This window comes from Panthera uncia, chromosome B4, assembly GCF_023721935.1.
Source record: "Panthera uncia isolate 11264 chromosome B4, Puncia_PCG_1.0, whole genome shotgun sequence".
Lineage (NCBI taxonomy): Eukaryota > Metazoa > Chordata > Mammalia > Carnivora > Felidae > Panthera > Panthera uncia.
In genome coordinates this window covers 131,249,294-131,266,945 of record NC_064809.1, presented here as the reverse complement: position 1 = coordinate 131,266,945, position 17,652 = coordinate 131,249,294, and the positions used below count along the sequence as shown (strand labels likewise).

Genomic DNA, 17,652 nt, shown 5'->3' with positions numbered 1-17,652 from the left:
TTTATTTTTGGGACAGAGAGAGACAGAGCATGAACGGGGGAGGGGCAGAGAGAGAGGGAGACACAGAATCGGAAACAGGCTCCAGGCTCCGAGCCATCAGCCCAGAGCCTGACGCGGGGCTCGAACTCACGGACCGCGAGATCGTGACCTGGCTGAAGTCGGACGCTTAACCGACTGCGCCACCCAGGCGCCCCTGGTTTGGTAGATTAAAGCTGCCGATGGCCTGACATCAAGGGGGAGAGAAAAGCAAAGCTGTACAGAGATCACATGCTTCCTGGGAATTTTCTTTCTAAAGGAACAAATCTACCAGGCTATACGCTTAGCTGGTGGCCAGAGGCAGGTGTGAGCTGCCATCACTCATAGCCCTAAACTTTGGCCATGAGCCGCCAAAAACGCCCAGGGGGTTGGAATGAGATGGAAAGGGAGACACTTGGGACTGGGGAGCCGTTCTTGACGAAAGTTCAAAGCTGGATCCACCCGACTCCCTAGCCCTGCTGTGGGGAGAAGCTTCCTAGCCCCTGCAGACTGACGTGACCTGCCATTTGCAGGCAGTCCCTTCTTGGCAAGGGCAATATTTTTAAAGGGCAGAGCAGTGACCCATGGGCTCTGGTTTCAGAGTGGGGCAGTGCCGGGAGCCCAACGCAGGGTCGGATTACAGCCTGACTCAGCTCACCCTGAAGGAGGGCTGGGATGGAGATGGGGAGAAGGGTCACCTTGGGAAGGTGCGAAGAGGCACATACAGGATGGATGGCAAATAGCCAGTACAAACTAGCGCTCCCCACAAACCAGTCACCCTGGATGAAAGCTGAGCACCTATCTCCCAGAAACACGCGTGCACACAAAATCGCCCATCAAAAGAAAATCCATCCTTCGGGAGACCCCAGAAGAACTGGCTGACACCGCCACGTGACCTATGGTACCTCCATCCCACACAATACCACGAAGGGGCCAAGAAGACCCCAAGGAGCGCTATGTGCGCCGAGGAGGGGAGAAGCCTTGGTGTGACAGGAGGCACACCAGCAGCACGCGGGGCGGAGCACTGGCTGTGGGGCCAGACTCTTGGATCAGCCAGCTGTCCCTGGGCAAGTGGATTAACTCCTCTGCGCCTCAGTTACTTCACCTACACAGCGTAGATCATGAAACCACCTACCTCACAGAGTTGCGGTGAACAAAGAGTAAGTTAGTATCTGTCGAGTGCGAAGTCTAGTGCCTGGCACACAGATTGTACCCATCAAATGTTTGGTATCCACACAAAAAGGAATAACGTTTGTGGAAAAAAGCAAGAGAAAAAAATAATACAACACCCCTCTGCCCTCCCGAGCCTCTGGCCTTCTGTCCCGCAGGCCAGGAGATGCTCTCTGGTTCCCTAAGGTCCCCTCCCCCAGAAAGGCAGGCCAAGCCCTGCTTTACCTGGTGAATGATTCCAGAGCCAGGCCTCCAGAAGCCCACGCCATACTTGGCACCTGCAGTTGCCAGGAAATTATACACTTCCTGGTTTATGTCCTATTGAGACAAATCAATAACCAGAGCATGAGTAACACGGTTTGTGTCTGGGACGACTCCTGTTCACCTCCCCCCCACCCCCCCACGACTCTGAAATGCTGGCACTGTGAAGTCAGGCCCTCTCCTGGAGGTCTTCTACAAATAATTCCAAAAGGGCTTGGATGTTGGCCGAGTCTCAGCTGGCCAGTCTGGGGAGAAAAGCAAGGAAGCAGGGATGGAGCCTCAGTTCCGTGACACCTGGCCAGAGAGCGGTTCTGGAGCAAGTCCCTTCCCTACCCTGTTCTCAGTTTCCTTATTTGCAGAAGGAACTCAATTACATCATCTCCAAGGGTCCCTCTGGCACTCAGGTCTTCAGTCAAGGCCAGCAGTGGGGGGCACATCCAACAGGACCATCTAACTGGGATATGGTGTTGGGGGAACGGAGCCGTCAAAGGGAAACAGTGGCATCGAGTGGACATTCCAGTTCCAATGTAGCTCAGGCAAGGTGTTGTTAACCTCAGAGGCCTCATTTGAGGCAACGTCAGAATCCTAGCTGACATTTACTGAATGCCCACTGCACTGAACACCCTCACAATCCATCCCGAGAAACAGGGAAGGCACTGTCACCAAGGCCATTTTACAGGTGCAAAAACCGAGGCTCAAAGGTGAATAACTTGCTGGAGATCCCTAAAGTAAATCCCAGGGTTTGAAACCAGGCCTGTGCAACCACATAGCCTGAGAGCGACATTCTAATATAAAATAAAGCTACCTCCCCTTATAGCAAAGAGGGCATCTCAGAACACCAGCGTCCGGCATGCTGTAGGCGTTCCATACTTGGTAGTTTGATGGGCCCCAAATGAAAGACTGTCAAATGGACCACGTTCCGAAATGCAGATTTCAACAAAACAAGGCTGGGCCAGGCCCACTCTGCCTAGAATTTGAAGGTGACCTCCTCAGCGGGCATGGAAGGCTTCCCAGGACAGCTAATGTGAGGCCAGGGTTTATCAGGAAGACATGGCACGCTCCTGGGCAGGGGAGACTCAGTGATGGATGGGATGGGACCAGGCGGACCGCAAAGACTCCCCCCTGCGAGAAGGAACGAGGCAGTGAGATCTGCTGGCCTCGGCACAGGAGACTCATGCCCCAAGGCAGAGGGACTCACTGTCAGCTCCCTGGACCCTCAATAAAACACCCTCAAGACCATGCAACCTCCTTCACCTAAACTCCAGACCAACCACACACACTCTTCTGAGGCCCATTCCGTACCCCCAGGCAAAAGAATAGCACACAAAAAACTTGGGCCCCCAGAGCCGTCTCTCTCTGGTTAATAATGAAACAAATATGCCAGCTTTTTCCTTCAAATCCGTCACTTATAACAAGGGTACCAAGGGCAGGAGGCAGTGGCTGTGTTCCGGGTACGTGTCCTCGTGTCTGTGTAAGTGGTGGTAAAAGGACAGGGGTGGCAGGGGACAGAGCTGGGCAGCAGAGTCTCAGCCTGAACTCAGCTGAGAGTCTTCTCTGGCTATGCGACCCTGGATAGGTCACTCAGCCTCTCCGGTCCCTGGCCAGAGGGACTCTTTATTTACAAATATACGTCAATCTGGTCACACCCCTCCTTGCTTAAGCCCTTCAGGGACCCCCTAGGATGGTGCCCATGGCCCTCAAGGCCCTTTCTGAGCCTGCCCCCACCCACTCATACCACCCTCTCTTCCACACACAGCTCCAGCCCCATGGCCCTCTTTCAACTCCACAAATGCATCCAGTTGCTTCCTGCCTTGGGGTCTTTATACACTGTTCTGTCTACAAAGTTCTTCCTCAAGTCAGTATCAGCTTATCTGCACAGGTTTCAGCTTACGTATCACGTCAAGAGGCTGTCCCTTTCCCCCAGAGTCTAAACTGAATGGCTTTCTTACACTCTCACAGTCCTATGTCTTCCCTTCATAACATATATACAAACTGGCAATTACCTATTTGTGTGATGGTTTAACATGGGTCTCCCTCCTTGTTCATGAAGGCAGGGCTCCTGTCTTGTTCACACAGAAACCCCAGCATCTAGCACAGTGCCTGGCATACGATTAGTGTTCAATAAACACTGGTCAAATAAATGAGTGAGCCCTGAAATCCTTGATTCTGTGAATCTCATCTCCAGAAGGCAGATTCTGAATCCATAAAGCAAAGCGAGGGCCAGACCCCAAAGGCGGTGGTGGCCCTGCTGTGGGCAGTCATCCCAGGGCGGTTCCCGGTCAAGCCCAGCTCCTGGCACCGCAGGAGCCCCTGTACCGCTGCCACCCCCACTGCTGCTAACATGGAAACCTCTGGCCAGCAGGCTGGGCTTTCAGCCCAGAAGAAAAACAACCACCGGCAACCAGGACAAAAACTGGCAGGGCAGGGTGGGAAGAAAGGGCTCCAGTGGGAAAGCTGAGTGCTTCCCATGGGCCTGAGAGGCGCTCGAAGCTCCGCTGACCCTGAAGCTGGAGCACTTTCAATGGCAGCCCTGCCAGCATTCAGCTCCTGCCAGAGGCCCCCCAGGAGGGCGCCCCTTCCACTGCGGGGGGCTGGGGGAGGGTGTGGAAAGGGTGGAGGGCCAGAGCTGGCAGAGGCACACGCAGAGGGGCCACAAGCAGAGCCTGGGGGGAGGAGCAGGAACGGGATTTCATGAGGAAGGGTGCGAGGAATTCAAGGAAAAAACTGCTCATTGTGGCACACGGCCCCTGCTATGTCCTTAAGCAAACTCCCAGAAGAAAGCCCCCAAAGGAGGCCAGTCAGTAAGAGGGCGCTCGGGACACGGCACTGGTCCTAACCACGTGCCCACGCAGCCGAGGTACCTCACCGCACAGGGCCCTGGCCGCCTCGGATGGACAACGAGCAGCACCGCCTGCCCGCCTCCCTGGCGGGGTCCTCGGGGCTCGGCCGAGCGCCTGGGTGAGCGCACGTGTGACGCCGGCGGAGAGGAAGGAGCAAACTACCCTCTGCAGAGCGACCGGCGATCTGTGTCATAACCTGCTGTTTCTGATGTGACAGAACAATGACCACACAAGAACAACGTGGTAGGATTAAGGATGATTGGGTTTTGTTTGTTTTTAGGCATTCTCTAACATCTTCACAATAAGCAAATGGTATCTTCAGAGTTAATAAAGAGCAAAGATGTTTTAAAAAAGACTGAACCAAAGAACCTGTTAGAATTGCAAAGCGATGCCTTAGCTCAAGGGCTTTGCCTCTCGTCCCATGTCACACCCACCGTCCCCTGATGCCACCTTCAGCTCACCTTGGCCCGACGCAGGTCTTTCTCACCCCCGAGCTGGGCCTCAATCAGGTGGTCGCAGTGGATGGTGGACGGCACAGCCACCTTGGGCAGCCCGCTGCTGATGAACTGCAACATGGCCATCTGGGCCGTGGCGTCCTGCATGGCCACACGGTCGGGCCGCAGCCGCAGGTACGTCTTGCCCCGCTCGATCTCCTGCTTGGCTGGGTCATCCAGGTGTCCATATACAATCTTCTCCGAGAGGGTCAGAGGCCGGTTCAATCTGCGGGGAGAGGGAGGGGTGCCGGCTGCACAATGCCCTGCCTGCCCACAGCCGTGGCAACCGTGAGGGGTGGGCACGAATCAGTCCCTCTGACACGCAGCACTCACTGGGTGCTCCAAAATTACTTGAGTAAGTGACTGACAGCATCATGAGAGGTGGGCAGGTTGCTTTTTCACAGAGGATATCTGCTCTTCCGGCATATTGATCACTATTATCTGATGAACCCCTATTACACGTGTGTCTCACTATTCACTCATTGTATCCGTGTCATCTGATAAGACGGGCAAGAGGGAAGGGAGGCTCGGCAGAGCGGCGGTGATCGCTCCAGCTCAGTCAGGGTCTTGCTTGCGAGCCTCTAATTCTCTCTGTCCCCGGCCACTTCTCCTGTGCTCTCAGCCCCACTAAGACACAGAGGATCCCACTAGCATCCCACACAACCCACAACCCCCTGCTGTTTACACCGCTGGGCTGAAGCCCTTCCCATTAGCCCCCCCTGCTCTCACCCCGTTCACCCAGCACGGCTATCAGCTCTCAACAACGCACACCCAGTCGCTGTCCCCAGCCCCTCACTAGACCCCCTTCCTAGAGCCCCTCTCCCTGGAGGTCCCACCCCTCCCTTACCCGTTGGGGCCAAAGCGGCAGTCCGACCCTGGCTCCCGGGCGGCCCCTGCCAGGCCTCAGGCGGCCTCCTCCTCACCAGCCTCCCCCCAGGCCGACTGAGCTCAGTGCAGGTCAGCCCTCAACCGCCCACCCTGAGGCTCCCTGCCGGCACCCACACAACCTGGCTGCCCCGTGCTGCAGGGCAGCCTCCCCTCTGCCCGCCACAGCTGCCCTGGCTAGACCTCACACTCTGCCTCCCAGACCAGAGGCCTCCAGGGAAGGCGGTTAGCGTTCCCTTTCAGGGAAGGGGTGCAGTTCCACTCACACGCCACGAGCCAGGAAAGAAAAGAAGTATCAGACTAAGGAGTCGGAGGCCCTGGGTTTAGTCCTGACCCGGGTACTAAACCCACTGTGTAACCAGAAAAGCCACCGCTCTTCTCAAAGGGCTCGCCACCCCACCTCCGAAGTCCAGGGCCCGGCCTGGACCGAGGTAACAGCGCTCATTCGGCGCTTGTTTTTAAACAGCCTCACTGAGGCGTAACCGGCCTGTCATAAGCCGCGCACATTTAAAGGACACAATTTGGTAAGTCTTGACACACCTGTGAAACTGTCACCACAGTCAAGATAATGAACACGTCTCCCAAGCAGCCAGTGACCTGCTTTCTGTCACCACAGACTCATTTTCTCACAGGACTTCCTCCTCCCTCAGTTCGGCTCTAAGCACTTCAAGGGATGCAACACATCGCAGCCTCGTAACACGGACGAGGGCACCGAAGCCCAGCGAGGTGAAGCAACCTGCCTCGGGTCGCGTGCTGGCGAGCGGCAGAGCCAGACCGCGAGGAGCCAAGCCGTGTGGCTCTGACGTCTGTGCTCTTTATTTACATAGATTTTTCTTTAACCTAATCTCACACCCAACATGGGGCTTGAACTCACAACCTCAGGTTCAAGGGTCACTCGCTCCACTGACTGAGCCAGCCAGGAGCCGCGTCCACACTCCTTACATTGCCCTATACTGGCCCTCTGTAACTAACGCCCGGAAACTCAGAACAGGGCCCAGCCTACAAGAAGCATTCGAGTTCTATCATTACTGCCACTAGGACTCTGCTGGGAAAGCAGAGCAACTTCCTTCCGAGGGCCTGGGTTCTAGCCCCCCATGTATCTAACCCTCAAGAGCAAGAGCTCCCTAAGGGGCTGGCTCTGCGGGCAACGGCAGAGCAAGTGGCAATTCTGAAAACCTCTACGGTTCTGCTGTCATGAGAACCTTGAATAAAAATAGCACTGGCCTGAGGTACAGCCTGCCCCGTTTTGTGGCAGCGTCTCCGAGGCTGGCGTACGGGCAGTGACTCGCTGCGCAGAGCACAGCCCCTCTTTCTGGGGCCCCAGGGGAGATGAAAAATAGCACATGGGCTTTAAAACCAAAGACCTTGACAGCAAATGCCCAAAGTTGTACAAAAAAGCCTGACAGCGACAAAAACCTAAGGACATGTTCCACACCACATTTCCTTAAGGATTAAATGAGGATGGCAAAGTGGGTCCTCTACGTCCATCTGTCCCTCTGCCATACTGGATGACAAAGACCTAGTTTCTCGAGAACAGAATTGAGCTCCTTCTGTCACGAACACAGGGTGGAGGGTGGAGAAAGAGTTCCTCTGCAAGCCCCCGGCCTTCTAAATTTTTTTTTTTATATGTTTACTTATTTTTGAGACATAGAGAGAGAGACAGAGACAGAGACAGAGACAGACGGACAGACACAGAATCCGAAGCGGGCTCTAGGCTCCAAGCTGTCAGCACAGAGCCTGATGTGGGACTCGAACTCACGAACCCCAAGATCATGACCTGATCTGAAGTTGGAAGCTTAACCGACTGAGCCACCCAGGCGCCCCAAGTCCCCTGGCCTTCTAAAACATTCTTACATTTTCATCCACTGATCTCTGTTTTGAATAGCCTCATTTCTAATAAGCTCCCAGGTGATGCTGATGCTGCTGACTCACAGACCACATTTTGAGGAACAGGGCCCACACCATCGGAACGGGAATCAGGGCCCAGGTGTTGGTAGTTTTAAAAGCTTCCGAAGCGGGAGCCCGGCTGGCTCAGTCAGTGGAGTGTGACTCTTGATCTCGGGACTGTGGGCTCAAGCCCCACGTTTGGTGTAGAGGTTACTTAAAAATAAAATCTTTAGGGGCGCCTGGGTGGCGCAGTCAGTTAAGCGTCCGACTTCAGCCAGGTCACGATCTCGCGGTCCGTGAGTTCGAGCCCCGCGTCAGGCTCTGGGCTGATGGCTCGGAGCCTGGAGCCTGTTTCCGATTCTGTGTCTCCCTCTCTCTCTGCCCCTCCCCCGTTCATGCTCTGTCTCTCTCTGTCCCAAAAATAAAATAAAAAACGTTGAAAAAAAAAAAAATTAAAAAAAAAATAAAATCTTTAAAAAATAAACAAATAAAAGCTTCCAAGATAATTCTAATGCGCAGCCTAGACAAAACCCACGAGAATGCTAGAACAAACACTGGGAGGCAACAGAGCCAGACAGACTTGGCTTGAGTTTAGGTCCAACCACTCAACAGATGTATGACCTCAGACCGGGTATTTCCCTGACACTCGATTTCCTTATCTGCAAAATGGGGAGATGGATATAACAACAACCTGTAGGGGTTGTTGAGAAGAAAAGAAACGTATGTGAAGTGCCTAGAACAAACTGCACACTCAGGCAGCCACTATCATTATAGTCATCCTTGATGACCATTAATCAGTTCTTACTATAATTAGGTGATGCCGTGCGGGAGGCTGCTGGAGATAAAGACTATGACAGTCCCTACCCTTAAAACCAAAGTGAGGATACCAGTAAAGAGGAAGCAAAGTGGCAGCAGAGAGGGAGCGTGGGAGTACAGTTAGAGCATGGGCTGAGGGCAGGGAGACTCACTGTGTGACCTTGGGCAAGCTGCTTCTCCACCTGAGCCTGTTCCTCGGCTATAAACGGGTATATTCATATCTGTTCTCTCTTACTCCCAGGGTCACGGTCACCAGGTGGGCGAGCACCCAGCCCCATCTACTGTCGTTCAAGCTCCAGGGGCAGTGCTGGTTGCTATGTACTACCAGCCCCACTCCCCATCCTCTCGTGGCATCATCCTTCCAGCACCAGCATCTGGCCCAGGACCCGGCACACAGGACAGCAGTGCGAAAATGGCTGCCATTTTACCAAACAAGGAAAGAGAGGCCCAGAAAAAAAGATATGCTCAAGACCCTCCCACCTGAGCTTTCTTCTGGGTCTCAAGCCTGAGCTCTCCTCTAGGACTACACACTGAAGAGGAAATACAGATATTTATCCAGCCTCTGGGCCTGGTGGATTCCAGAGGGCCAGCTCAGGGTCAGCAGTCCATCTTGGAAAAGGTGGCTGGGAGGTTCAGGCCACAATACCACAGAGTGTCCGAGACCTTCCCTGTGGCCCAAATCACCAGGCTTCTGGTAAGAGATCTCTCCTTGGCAGAGAAGGCCAAGGCCCCCCACCAATCTGCAATGCCTTTCCCCAGCAGGGAACTTCGTACCCTAAAGGCCTTGATCCTACCACCATCACCGACCGTCCACTGCCAAGCACCTCCTGTGCTGCCTGAAAGGGGCAAGAAGCAGAAACAGCCCTGTGGCGGTCTCTACAGCTCCCCCATCCCACCCCCCGCAGCCTTACCTTTTGCGAACAATGTTAATGTTCTTCTCTAGCAGGTCATAGCGGATGTACTCATTGGGCTCAAAGTGGCTCATGGCCACCTTGGCCCGTTGGCACAAGACTGAGGCCACATGGTACTGCCGCACACCCAGGGCTTTCTGCAAGAAGAAAGACAAGAGCAACTGTCAATGGAGTATTTAGGGTGGCCCGCCCCAGAGGACAGCTCAGTGTGGTGAAGAGAGCAAGGAAGTATCAAGAGCTCACCAGTGACTGTGGCCTCCATGTCCTCCTCTGAGACAGAGGATGATACAGCAGCCACGGGAACACAGCCCGTGGCAGGAGAGAGTGCAAGGGATTTGCAGTCAGAATTGCTGGGATCAAAGTCAAGTTCTATCAACTTAAAAAAATCCCCCATCATCTGAGCCCCAGAGGAGACGGGCACTGGGGCTGTAACTGGCCACGGTGATCACACAGGACTACCGGGATGGTTAGATATGAACGTATGTGAAAGTCCTAACGAGGCTGTAAAGCACTGTCCAAATCATAGCTATTACTCTACCTGAACAATATGTTCCTTGAGGGTTGGGGTCAAGCCTTATTTGTCTTATTTATTTCTGTGTCTGGACTACTTGACACATAACAGAGATTCGATGAGTAATTATCGAATGGATGGAAAAATGAGGAAAACCCGTGCATGAGCTTCGGATGTTTCCTTATCCCTTCAAAAGGTGGTCCCCTTGAATGTGCAGAGGACTGACTTCCTTCTAATGGCCAGAATGGGGCATAAGTGAGGCTATGTGGCCTCCAAGACCGGTCACAAAAGGACAGCTTCTGCCTAGCCCTCTCTCTGGTCGCTTTAGGAAAAGACAGTTACCGTGTTGTTAAGACACTGAAACAGTGCTGGGAGAGGTCCACTTAGAGAGGATTTGAGGCCTCTTGCCAATAACCAACACCATCTCCCACGAGAGTGCTGTAGCCCAAGGCCTTGCCTTCAGGTAACTGCAGCCCTGACCAAAGTCTGGATTGCAATTTCTTGAGTGACCCCAAGCTAGAACCACCCTGACAAGCCACTCCCAAATTCCTGGTCGACAGAAATTGTGAGAGAGAATGTTTATTGTTGTTCTAAGCCTTTAAGCGTAGGGGCAATCTGTTCTGCAGGAACAAGATAAATGACTGTTATGCTGGGGTCTGTTAATTTTAAACTGTGACAACCTTCACAGGGTACACTGTGATAAGAGGAGAATAAAGGAACCCAAAAAAATGACACAGGGAAAAGAATGGCTGCTTCCTTTCCAGGTGATGCTCCCTGTCTACAGCAGAGGATCATACCAAGGCAAAGCTCAAGCCACTACCCGAGGCCCCCTTTCTTTGTGTCACCAAAATCTTGAAATCCAAACTCTACCAACCCCGGCACCTGAACCAGTACAAGGGCACAGCTCAAGCCACTCATTAGTGACAGCCAACAGCACCCCAACCACCACCCACCTGCCCACCCTTGCCCTCCAGCAGGGGATCCTCACTATCTGCCCCACGCGGTAACCAATGACACATCAAAGGACTTTCAACAGCCAGGGCCTGGGATGAATGGCATACCGCGGCCACAGCTCTGACCACAGCTCTGACAGCAGGGGCCCCAGTGCAAGGCGGGAGGATGGGGAAACCAGAGCCTCAGTCAGGTGGCCACTTACTATCGAGTCACCTCGGTCAATCTACCCTAAGCACTTGCTTCCTCACAGAGCTATTGTGGGGATTAGGAGAGGTTACATAAAGTACTTGGCACAGTTTCTATTACCCCTCGCAAGAGAAACCATACAAGCTGCTCTGCAACTTGCTTTTCCTATTTACCAATACACCTTAGACGTCTTTCCAATGTCCGTATACAGATCTTTCTTTTTGTAAACTAACTATCCTAAGCTTAAGTTTCCCTAGAAATAAAAACAAATGTAATAAGATGGGCGCCTGGATGGCTCAGTCGGTTAAGAGTCTAACTCTTGATTTTGGCTCAGGTCATGATCCCACGGTTTGCGCGACTGAGCCCCAAGTCAGGCTCTGCATTGTCAGCATAGTCTGCTTGGGATTCCATCTCTCCCTCTGTGCCCCTCCCCTGCTTGTGTGTGTGCACACACTCTCTCTCTCTCTCTCAAAATAAATAAACTTTAAAAAATAAATTAAAAAATAAATGTAACCACAGCCAGCGTCTGGCCCAGTAGGCAAAACAATTAGCTGTAATCATAGTGTAGAGAAAAGGTAAAGTCCTAAATCTATAGCAAGGGAACACTTAAGCAATCCACGGACGTACATCAATATCTGAAAAAGACGCTTGGGGCGCCTGCATGGCTCAGTCGGTTGAGCATCCAACTTCAGCTCAGGTCACCATCTCGCAGTTTGTGGGTTCGAGCCCCACACTGGGCTCACAGAGCCCACTTTGGATCCTCTGTCCTCTCCCCTCCCCAATTCAGTCTCTCAAAAGTATAAAACAATTAAAAAATAAAAATAAATAAAAAACAGGTTTAAGAAAAATGCTGACCGGGGGGAAAAAGGACAACATAGTATGCTCTCATACAGAATACAACTTACGGGTAAGAGAAAAACATTTATTGACGCCCAGTGATGCCAGCACTGTGCTGCACCTTGCGTGTGTTACATCACTTCAGCCTCACAGCCATCCAGTGAAGTGGCTCCTGTGATTAGTCCATTTTCCAAGTGAGGAAACTGAGGCTTGCAAGAAGCGACCAAGGCCACAGCATAGCAAGTAGGACTCGAATCCAGTCTGACTGACCCACTTACCTGCCGCGGCCCCAGGCAAGTTATATAACTCCCTAAGTCTTCCCTCCAAAATGCAGATAAACTCTGTTGTTCATAACAGATGAAATCATTGCGTGCTCAATCCTTGATCACGAAGTGCTGTGCTTTCCAAACATCTGTGCGCAACAGCCAGCACCGGCCAACAGGACTTCGTGCCACGACAGACATGTTTTAGATCCACACGACCAATACGCTGGCCACTAGCCATGTGGCTGCGGAGCACGTGAAGTGTGGTGAGGAGTGGAGTTTTTAATGTTATTCAATTTTAACGTAAAATGAAGTTGCTACATGGTATGGCTCAGGTTTATACACTAATAAGAAGGGAAAACATTTTTAGGAAGCCCCCAACAACTTACATGTTCGTTAAGCTGCCCCGCTTTAAAGATTTTTACTTATTTATTTGAAATGTTTATTTATTATTTTGAGAAAAAAGCGGGGCAGAGAGAGAAGGAGACAGAATCCCAAGCTGGCTCCATGCTGCTCAACCCCACAAACTGTGAGATCATGACCTGAGCCAAAATCAAGAGTCAGATGCTCAACCGACTGAGCCATACAGGTGCCATTTTTTCTTTTCTCATTATTTATTTTTTAAATTAAATTTAATTTATTGGGGAGGGAAGGGGCAGAGGGGGAGAGAGAGAATCTCAAGCAGGCTCCATGATCAGCACAGAGCCTGATGCAGGGCTTGATCCCACAACCCTGAATCATGACCTGAGAGCCAAAACCAAGAGTTGGACGCTCAACCAACTGAGCCACCAAGGCACCCCTTATTATTTATTTTATTTTAGAAAGAGAGACAGAAAGCACAAGTGGGGGAGAAAAGCAGAGGGAGAAGAGAGAGAGAATCTTAAGCTCAGCACGCAGCCCAATGCAGGGCTCAATCCCACGACCCTGGGATCATGACCTGCGCCGAAATCAAGAGTCGGACACTCGACCGACAGCCACTCAGGCGCTCCAAGACCCTTTTTCTATAAAGGCACTCTTACGCTTTTAAGTTCGGAGCACCACCCCCATACACCTCCCCACACCAGTGCATCATCCTGTACAACCACCCAACCCATTTCTGAATAATTTCAGAATATTCTCCTGCACACTCAGCCTCCCTGCACAGTCTGCTTTTCGGCTGGGGTCCACCCTTGGGGACCCAACCTCTCTTCCTCAGGACAGCTCCCAGGCCTCAGATGCATCAGAACCTCCCAAGTCTGTTAAAAATACATAATCCTAAACCCTTCCCGCATCAATGACTCAGTCTCCAGGGGTGGGGTCCCTCACCTACTTGAAGTCGGCCATGCCCTGTCATCTTCTCTAAAATCTCACCTTGGCCAAGGGCAGCCCAGAGTTTTTTTCAACTGATCCTTTCCATGGCAAGTTTCCAAATTCTGCAACAGCCCAACCATATCCTGTGCTGAGAGCAAAGGGCTCATCACCTCCTTTGCTGAAGGCTGTCATCAGCCCAGGACAGCCCACCTCACTGCTGACACACATATCGCTTCCAGACACCCTAACACCTCAACAGCCGTCTTTCTTCCTCATTGACTGCTCTTCAGCCATGCTGCGCTTGTAGACTTGGTTTTTTCTTTTTCATGTGTATTTATTTTTGAGAGAGAGCGTGTAGGTGAGGGAGGGGCAGAGAGAGAGGGGACAGAAGATCCCAAGTGGGCTCTGGGCTGACAGCAGACAGCCGAAATCAGATGTTTAACTGAGCCACCCAGGTGCCCCTACAGACTTGGTTTTCTGTGCAAAGCTCTACCCCAATCCTGATTTCATTTCATCATCAGTTTCTGTCCGCCTCTAGCCCCTGCAGTCTACAGGAGTCCTGGTCAGTCACCCCGTGTCCTGACAGGCTGGCCCTCCCAGACTGTGTCAGCCACAAACACAGCACAATTCCCAGGATGCTCATCCAAGCCTCAACACCAGTGTGACCCATTCCAGGCCAGGCTCCCCAGGACACATGTTTGGTCAGGCCAACAGTGGTCTATTTAACAACACTCCTGAGGTGCAGGTCTTTCCTCAACTGCAACAGTCACCCAACTATATATATATGTTTTTTTAAGTAGACGCCACGCCCTATGTGGGGCTTGAACTCATGACTGGAGATTAAGTCACCTGTCCACCAACTGAGCCAGTCAGGCGCCCCAATACCCAAGTAGGTGAACTGTCACTAAGGCCTTGCTTGTTCTGTAGTTAGAGACAGCCTGGCTGACCTGTTGAATTCCCTGCAGAAATCAGTACTCGCTCTCACCAATCTATCTGCTAATCCCAACAAAAAGTGAAAGATGCTCGATTCGCCGTGAGACCTTACGCAATTCACTTCATCCCTCCAGGCCTTAGGTATTCACATAGAACCTGAAATCTCAGCCTTGCTCCCTGCTTCACAGCAGGGCTGGGAGAGGCTGACGTGCATGAAATGTCACGTGTAAACCCTGGAGAGCCCAGCCACCTTAATACGCTGATCCCAGAGGCTGACTTCAAAGGCAAGGACATCATGTATAACTCATTCATGAGACCCCCAAATCTTGTATGTAAAATGAAGATTAGGCCAAGGGTGACCACCCCCCTCCAATGAGAACAAAAACAGCTGTTACTTATTAAGCACCTGCTCTGTGCCAAGCACTTTTTGTGCCTAATTTTGAATTCCTGTAACAACAGTGCCAGGTAATTGTTATTCCGGTCTCACAGATGTGGGAACCAAAGACCAGGGAAGTCACATACTGCTAAGTGGCAAGCAGCGAATCCGGGACGCAACTTGAGGTCTCTCTTTTCGAGAGGGGTCAGTTCCCCTGGATTCTGCTACTCTCTTGCCTCTCATAGCCCACCCGTTCTCACTGAAGGTGGCGTGGTGTGACGGTTTGTTCGGACTGAAGTTCTGTACTCAGATTGCCCAACCCTGCACCACCACCACGCAGCTACGGCCCTGGACAAGTTCTTTAGCCTTCTCAAGCCTTAGTTTCTCCAGAGAGAAAATAAAACTTCACAGTCTTATTATGAAATAAAATAATCTACATCAAGTTCTTGGCACAGAGCCTGTTCACATAATGCACGTAATCACATAATACATGATTCACGTATTATTTTCCTTCGTAGAGGAGACGGAAGAGATTAGATGCCACGTTGTGTTCCTTCTCTGGACACTGGCAGAAGCAACGGGTCTCTTGCTTACTACAAACACAGCTTTAAAGACTCTTTTCGTTGATGAACATTTTTCAGAAGACTTAGCTCATCTGGGCCTTTAGCATTCCAGACCCTCTTCTGATGTATCCCAGTGGTGGTAGAATTTCTCCTTGGTTATTTGCCCTCAAACTGTGACCAACTTATTCTAAAAATCTAAGCTGATGTCTTCAGGTGCAGCTCTTCCTTCTCTCCTTCAGGGGACTTGCAATTTGTTAGAATTTATCTAGGAAAGCATTTCATCCCTCTGAAATCCTTCCTGCTTATGGGGTCCTGGCAGTGGGATATCAGCTATTTGGTCTCTCAATAATTCAAAATTTGCCTTCCTCAGAGGTACCAAACATGTTGAACTTCGCTGGGCAGTAAAACTTCTAAACGTACCAGCCACAGGGCCTTTGCACATGCTGTTTATTCTGCTCAGAAGGTTCTCTGCCTACCCTCATTCCCAATCTGCTCTTTGTCTAGGTCACTCCCATTGATCCTTCAAAGTTCCAAATAAACAAGGAATTCTTCCTGAACTCCCAGCCCAGCCAAAGCTGCCTATTATTTATGCCCACTTACTACTTCTTGACATTCATTTGTGAAATGGTATCTGTCTCCACTAGTTTGGCAGTTCCACTAAGGAGGGATTGTGTCTATTCATAATAAATTCCCCATTCCTGAACACTAGGGTCTGATACATAGGAGGTGCTACATAAATTATCAATGAAACCAACGAATGTTGCCTCTGCTTGACCAACTAGTCCTTCTGTATTGAGGAGGGGTAAATAAAGAGCAGGTTGGGTTAACTTTGTGAGAGCAAACAGTTAACAAATCAATAATTTACCAGTCTCACATGCTTTTGGTTACAGTATAAACAGGTTCAACATTTTTGAAAGACAATTAGGCAATACCTATTAAAATGTAAAATGTTTGTACACTCTAACCAGCTTTCCTGCTTCCAGGAAGCTGGCTCACAAAAATGTTCACATAAACAAGCACTGACACAGGCAAGGACGTTCTCTGCAGCACTGTTTTTAAGAGAACAACCCTATTGTCCAAAAATAGGGCAGTGACTGAATAAATTCTGGCTCATCCACCAAGGAATGCCATCTTACAGCTGTTTAAAAAGGTCTGCTCAGGGGGCACCTGGGTGGCTTAGTTGAGCACCTGACTTTGGCTCAGGTCATGGTCTCACAGTTCATGAGTTCAAGCCCCGCGTTGGGCTCTGTGCTGACAGCTTGGAGTCTGGAGCCTGCTTTGGATTCTGTGTTGCCTTCTCTCTCTGCCCCTTCCCCGCTTGCACTCTGTCTCTAAAATAAACATTTAAAAAGTAAATAAACATTAAAAAAAAAAAAAAACAAGACTGGCTCAGGGGCGCCTGGGTGGCTCAGTGGGTTCAGCATCTGACTTTGGCTCAGGTTATAATCTCACAGTTGGTGGGTTCGAGCCCCTGTGTTGGGCTCTGTGCTGACAGCTCAGAGCCTGGAGCCTGCTTCAGATTCTGTGTCTCCCTCTCTCTGCCCCTTCCATGCTTGTGCTCTGTCTCTCAAAAATAAACATTAAAAAATATATAAAAATTTTTTAAAAGGCAGGCTTAGATGAAAGAACATCTGACTCTTGATCTCAGATGCTTGAATTCAAGCCCCATGGTAGGTGTAGAGATTACTTAAATAAATGAAAACTTAAAAAAAAATTAGAAAGAGGTGGTGGTCCCACAACACTGTTAATGCAATTAATGCCACTGAATTGAACACTGAAAAATGGTTAAAATGTCAACATGTTACATATATTTTACCATAATTAAAAAAAAAAAAAAAAGAGGGTAGATCTAACATTACTGGAGGAGAAAAACTTCCGTGGCACATTCAGTGAAAACAGTAAGTAGTAAGATAGCATTATGAGCTTATTTCTATATAATAATAGTTCACACATGTAAATGTATAAATATATTTAAAAATGAAATGACAGGGATTAACTGTACATAGCAGTTATCTCTAGGGATTAGAATTTTGGACACGTTTACTTTCTACGCCAAGTATTTCTGTAACTTTTAAATGTTACAGGATATATAAGAGTTCCTTTTGTAACCAGGAAAAAAGAACGAACAAGATATGTGCAGAAAGCATGGTGGCTGTGGAGTGGTAGAGCACAATCATTTACTGGCAATTTGACAACCAACAGTGCTCTGGGTTTGTTTGGTTTTTCCTCCCCAATGGTGCAAACTCTCCCTTTCAGCAAGTTAATTTACAGGAATTTATCATTAATAAGGAAAATGGAAAAAAATACATCTTTCTACTAGAGGGACCTGGTTACCACCATTATCTTTTTCTTTCTTTTTTTTTAATGTTTTTATTTATTTTGGTGAGAGAGACAGTGTGAGCAGTGGAGGGGTAAAGAGAGAAGGAGACACAGAATCTGAAGCAGGCTCCAGGCTCTGAG

At 50.4% G+C, this 17,652-nt stretch overlaps 1 protein-coding gene across 1 annotated transcript in view; it reads right to left on the bottom strand.

Moving 5' to 3' along the window:
• The window catches only part of ACO2 (aconitase 2), a 55,981-nt gene that overhangs the window by 13,490 nt on the left and 24,839 nt on the right, over positions 1–17,652 (bottom strand). The window contains exons 2-4 of the mRNA XM_049626415.1: positions 9,280–9,416; positions 4,748–5,006; positions 1,411–1,503 (exon numbers count right to left, since the gene is read on the bottom strand). Of these exons, the coding sequence (XP_049482372.1) occupies positions 1,411–1,503; positions 4,748–5,006; positions 9,280–9,416 (489 nt within the window). The remainder of the gene's footprint in view (positions 1–1,410; positions 1,504–4,747; positions 5,007–9,279; positions 9,417–17,652) is intronic.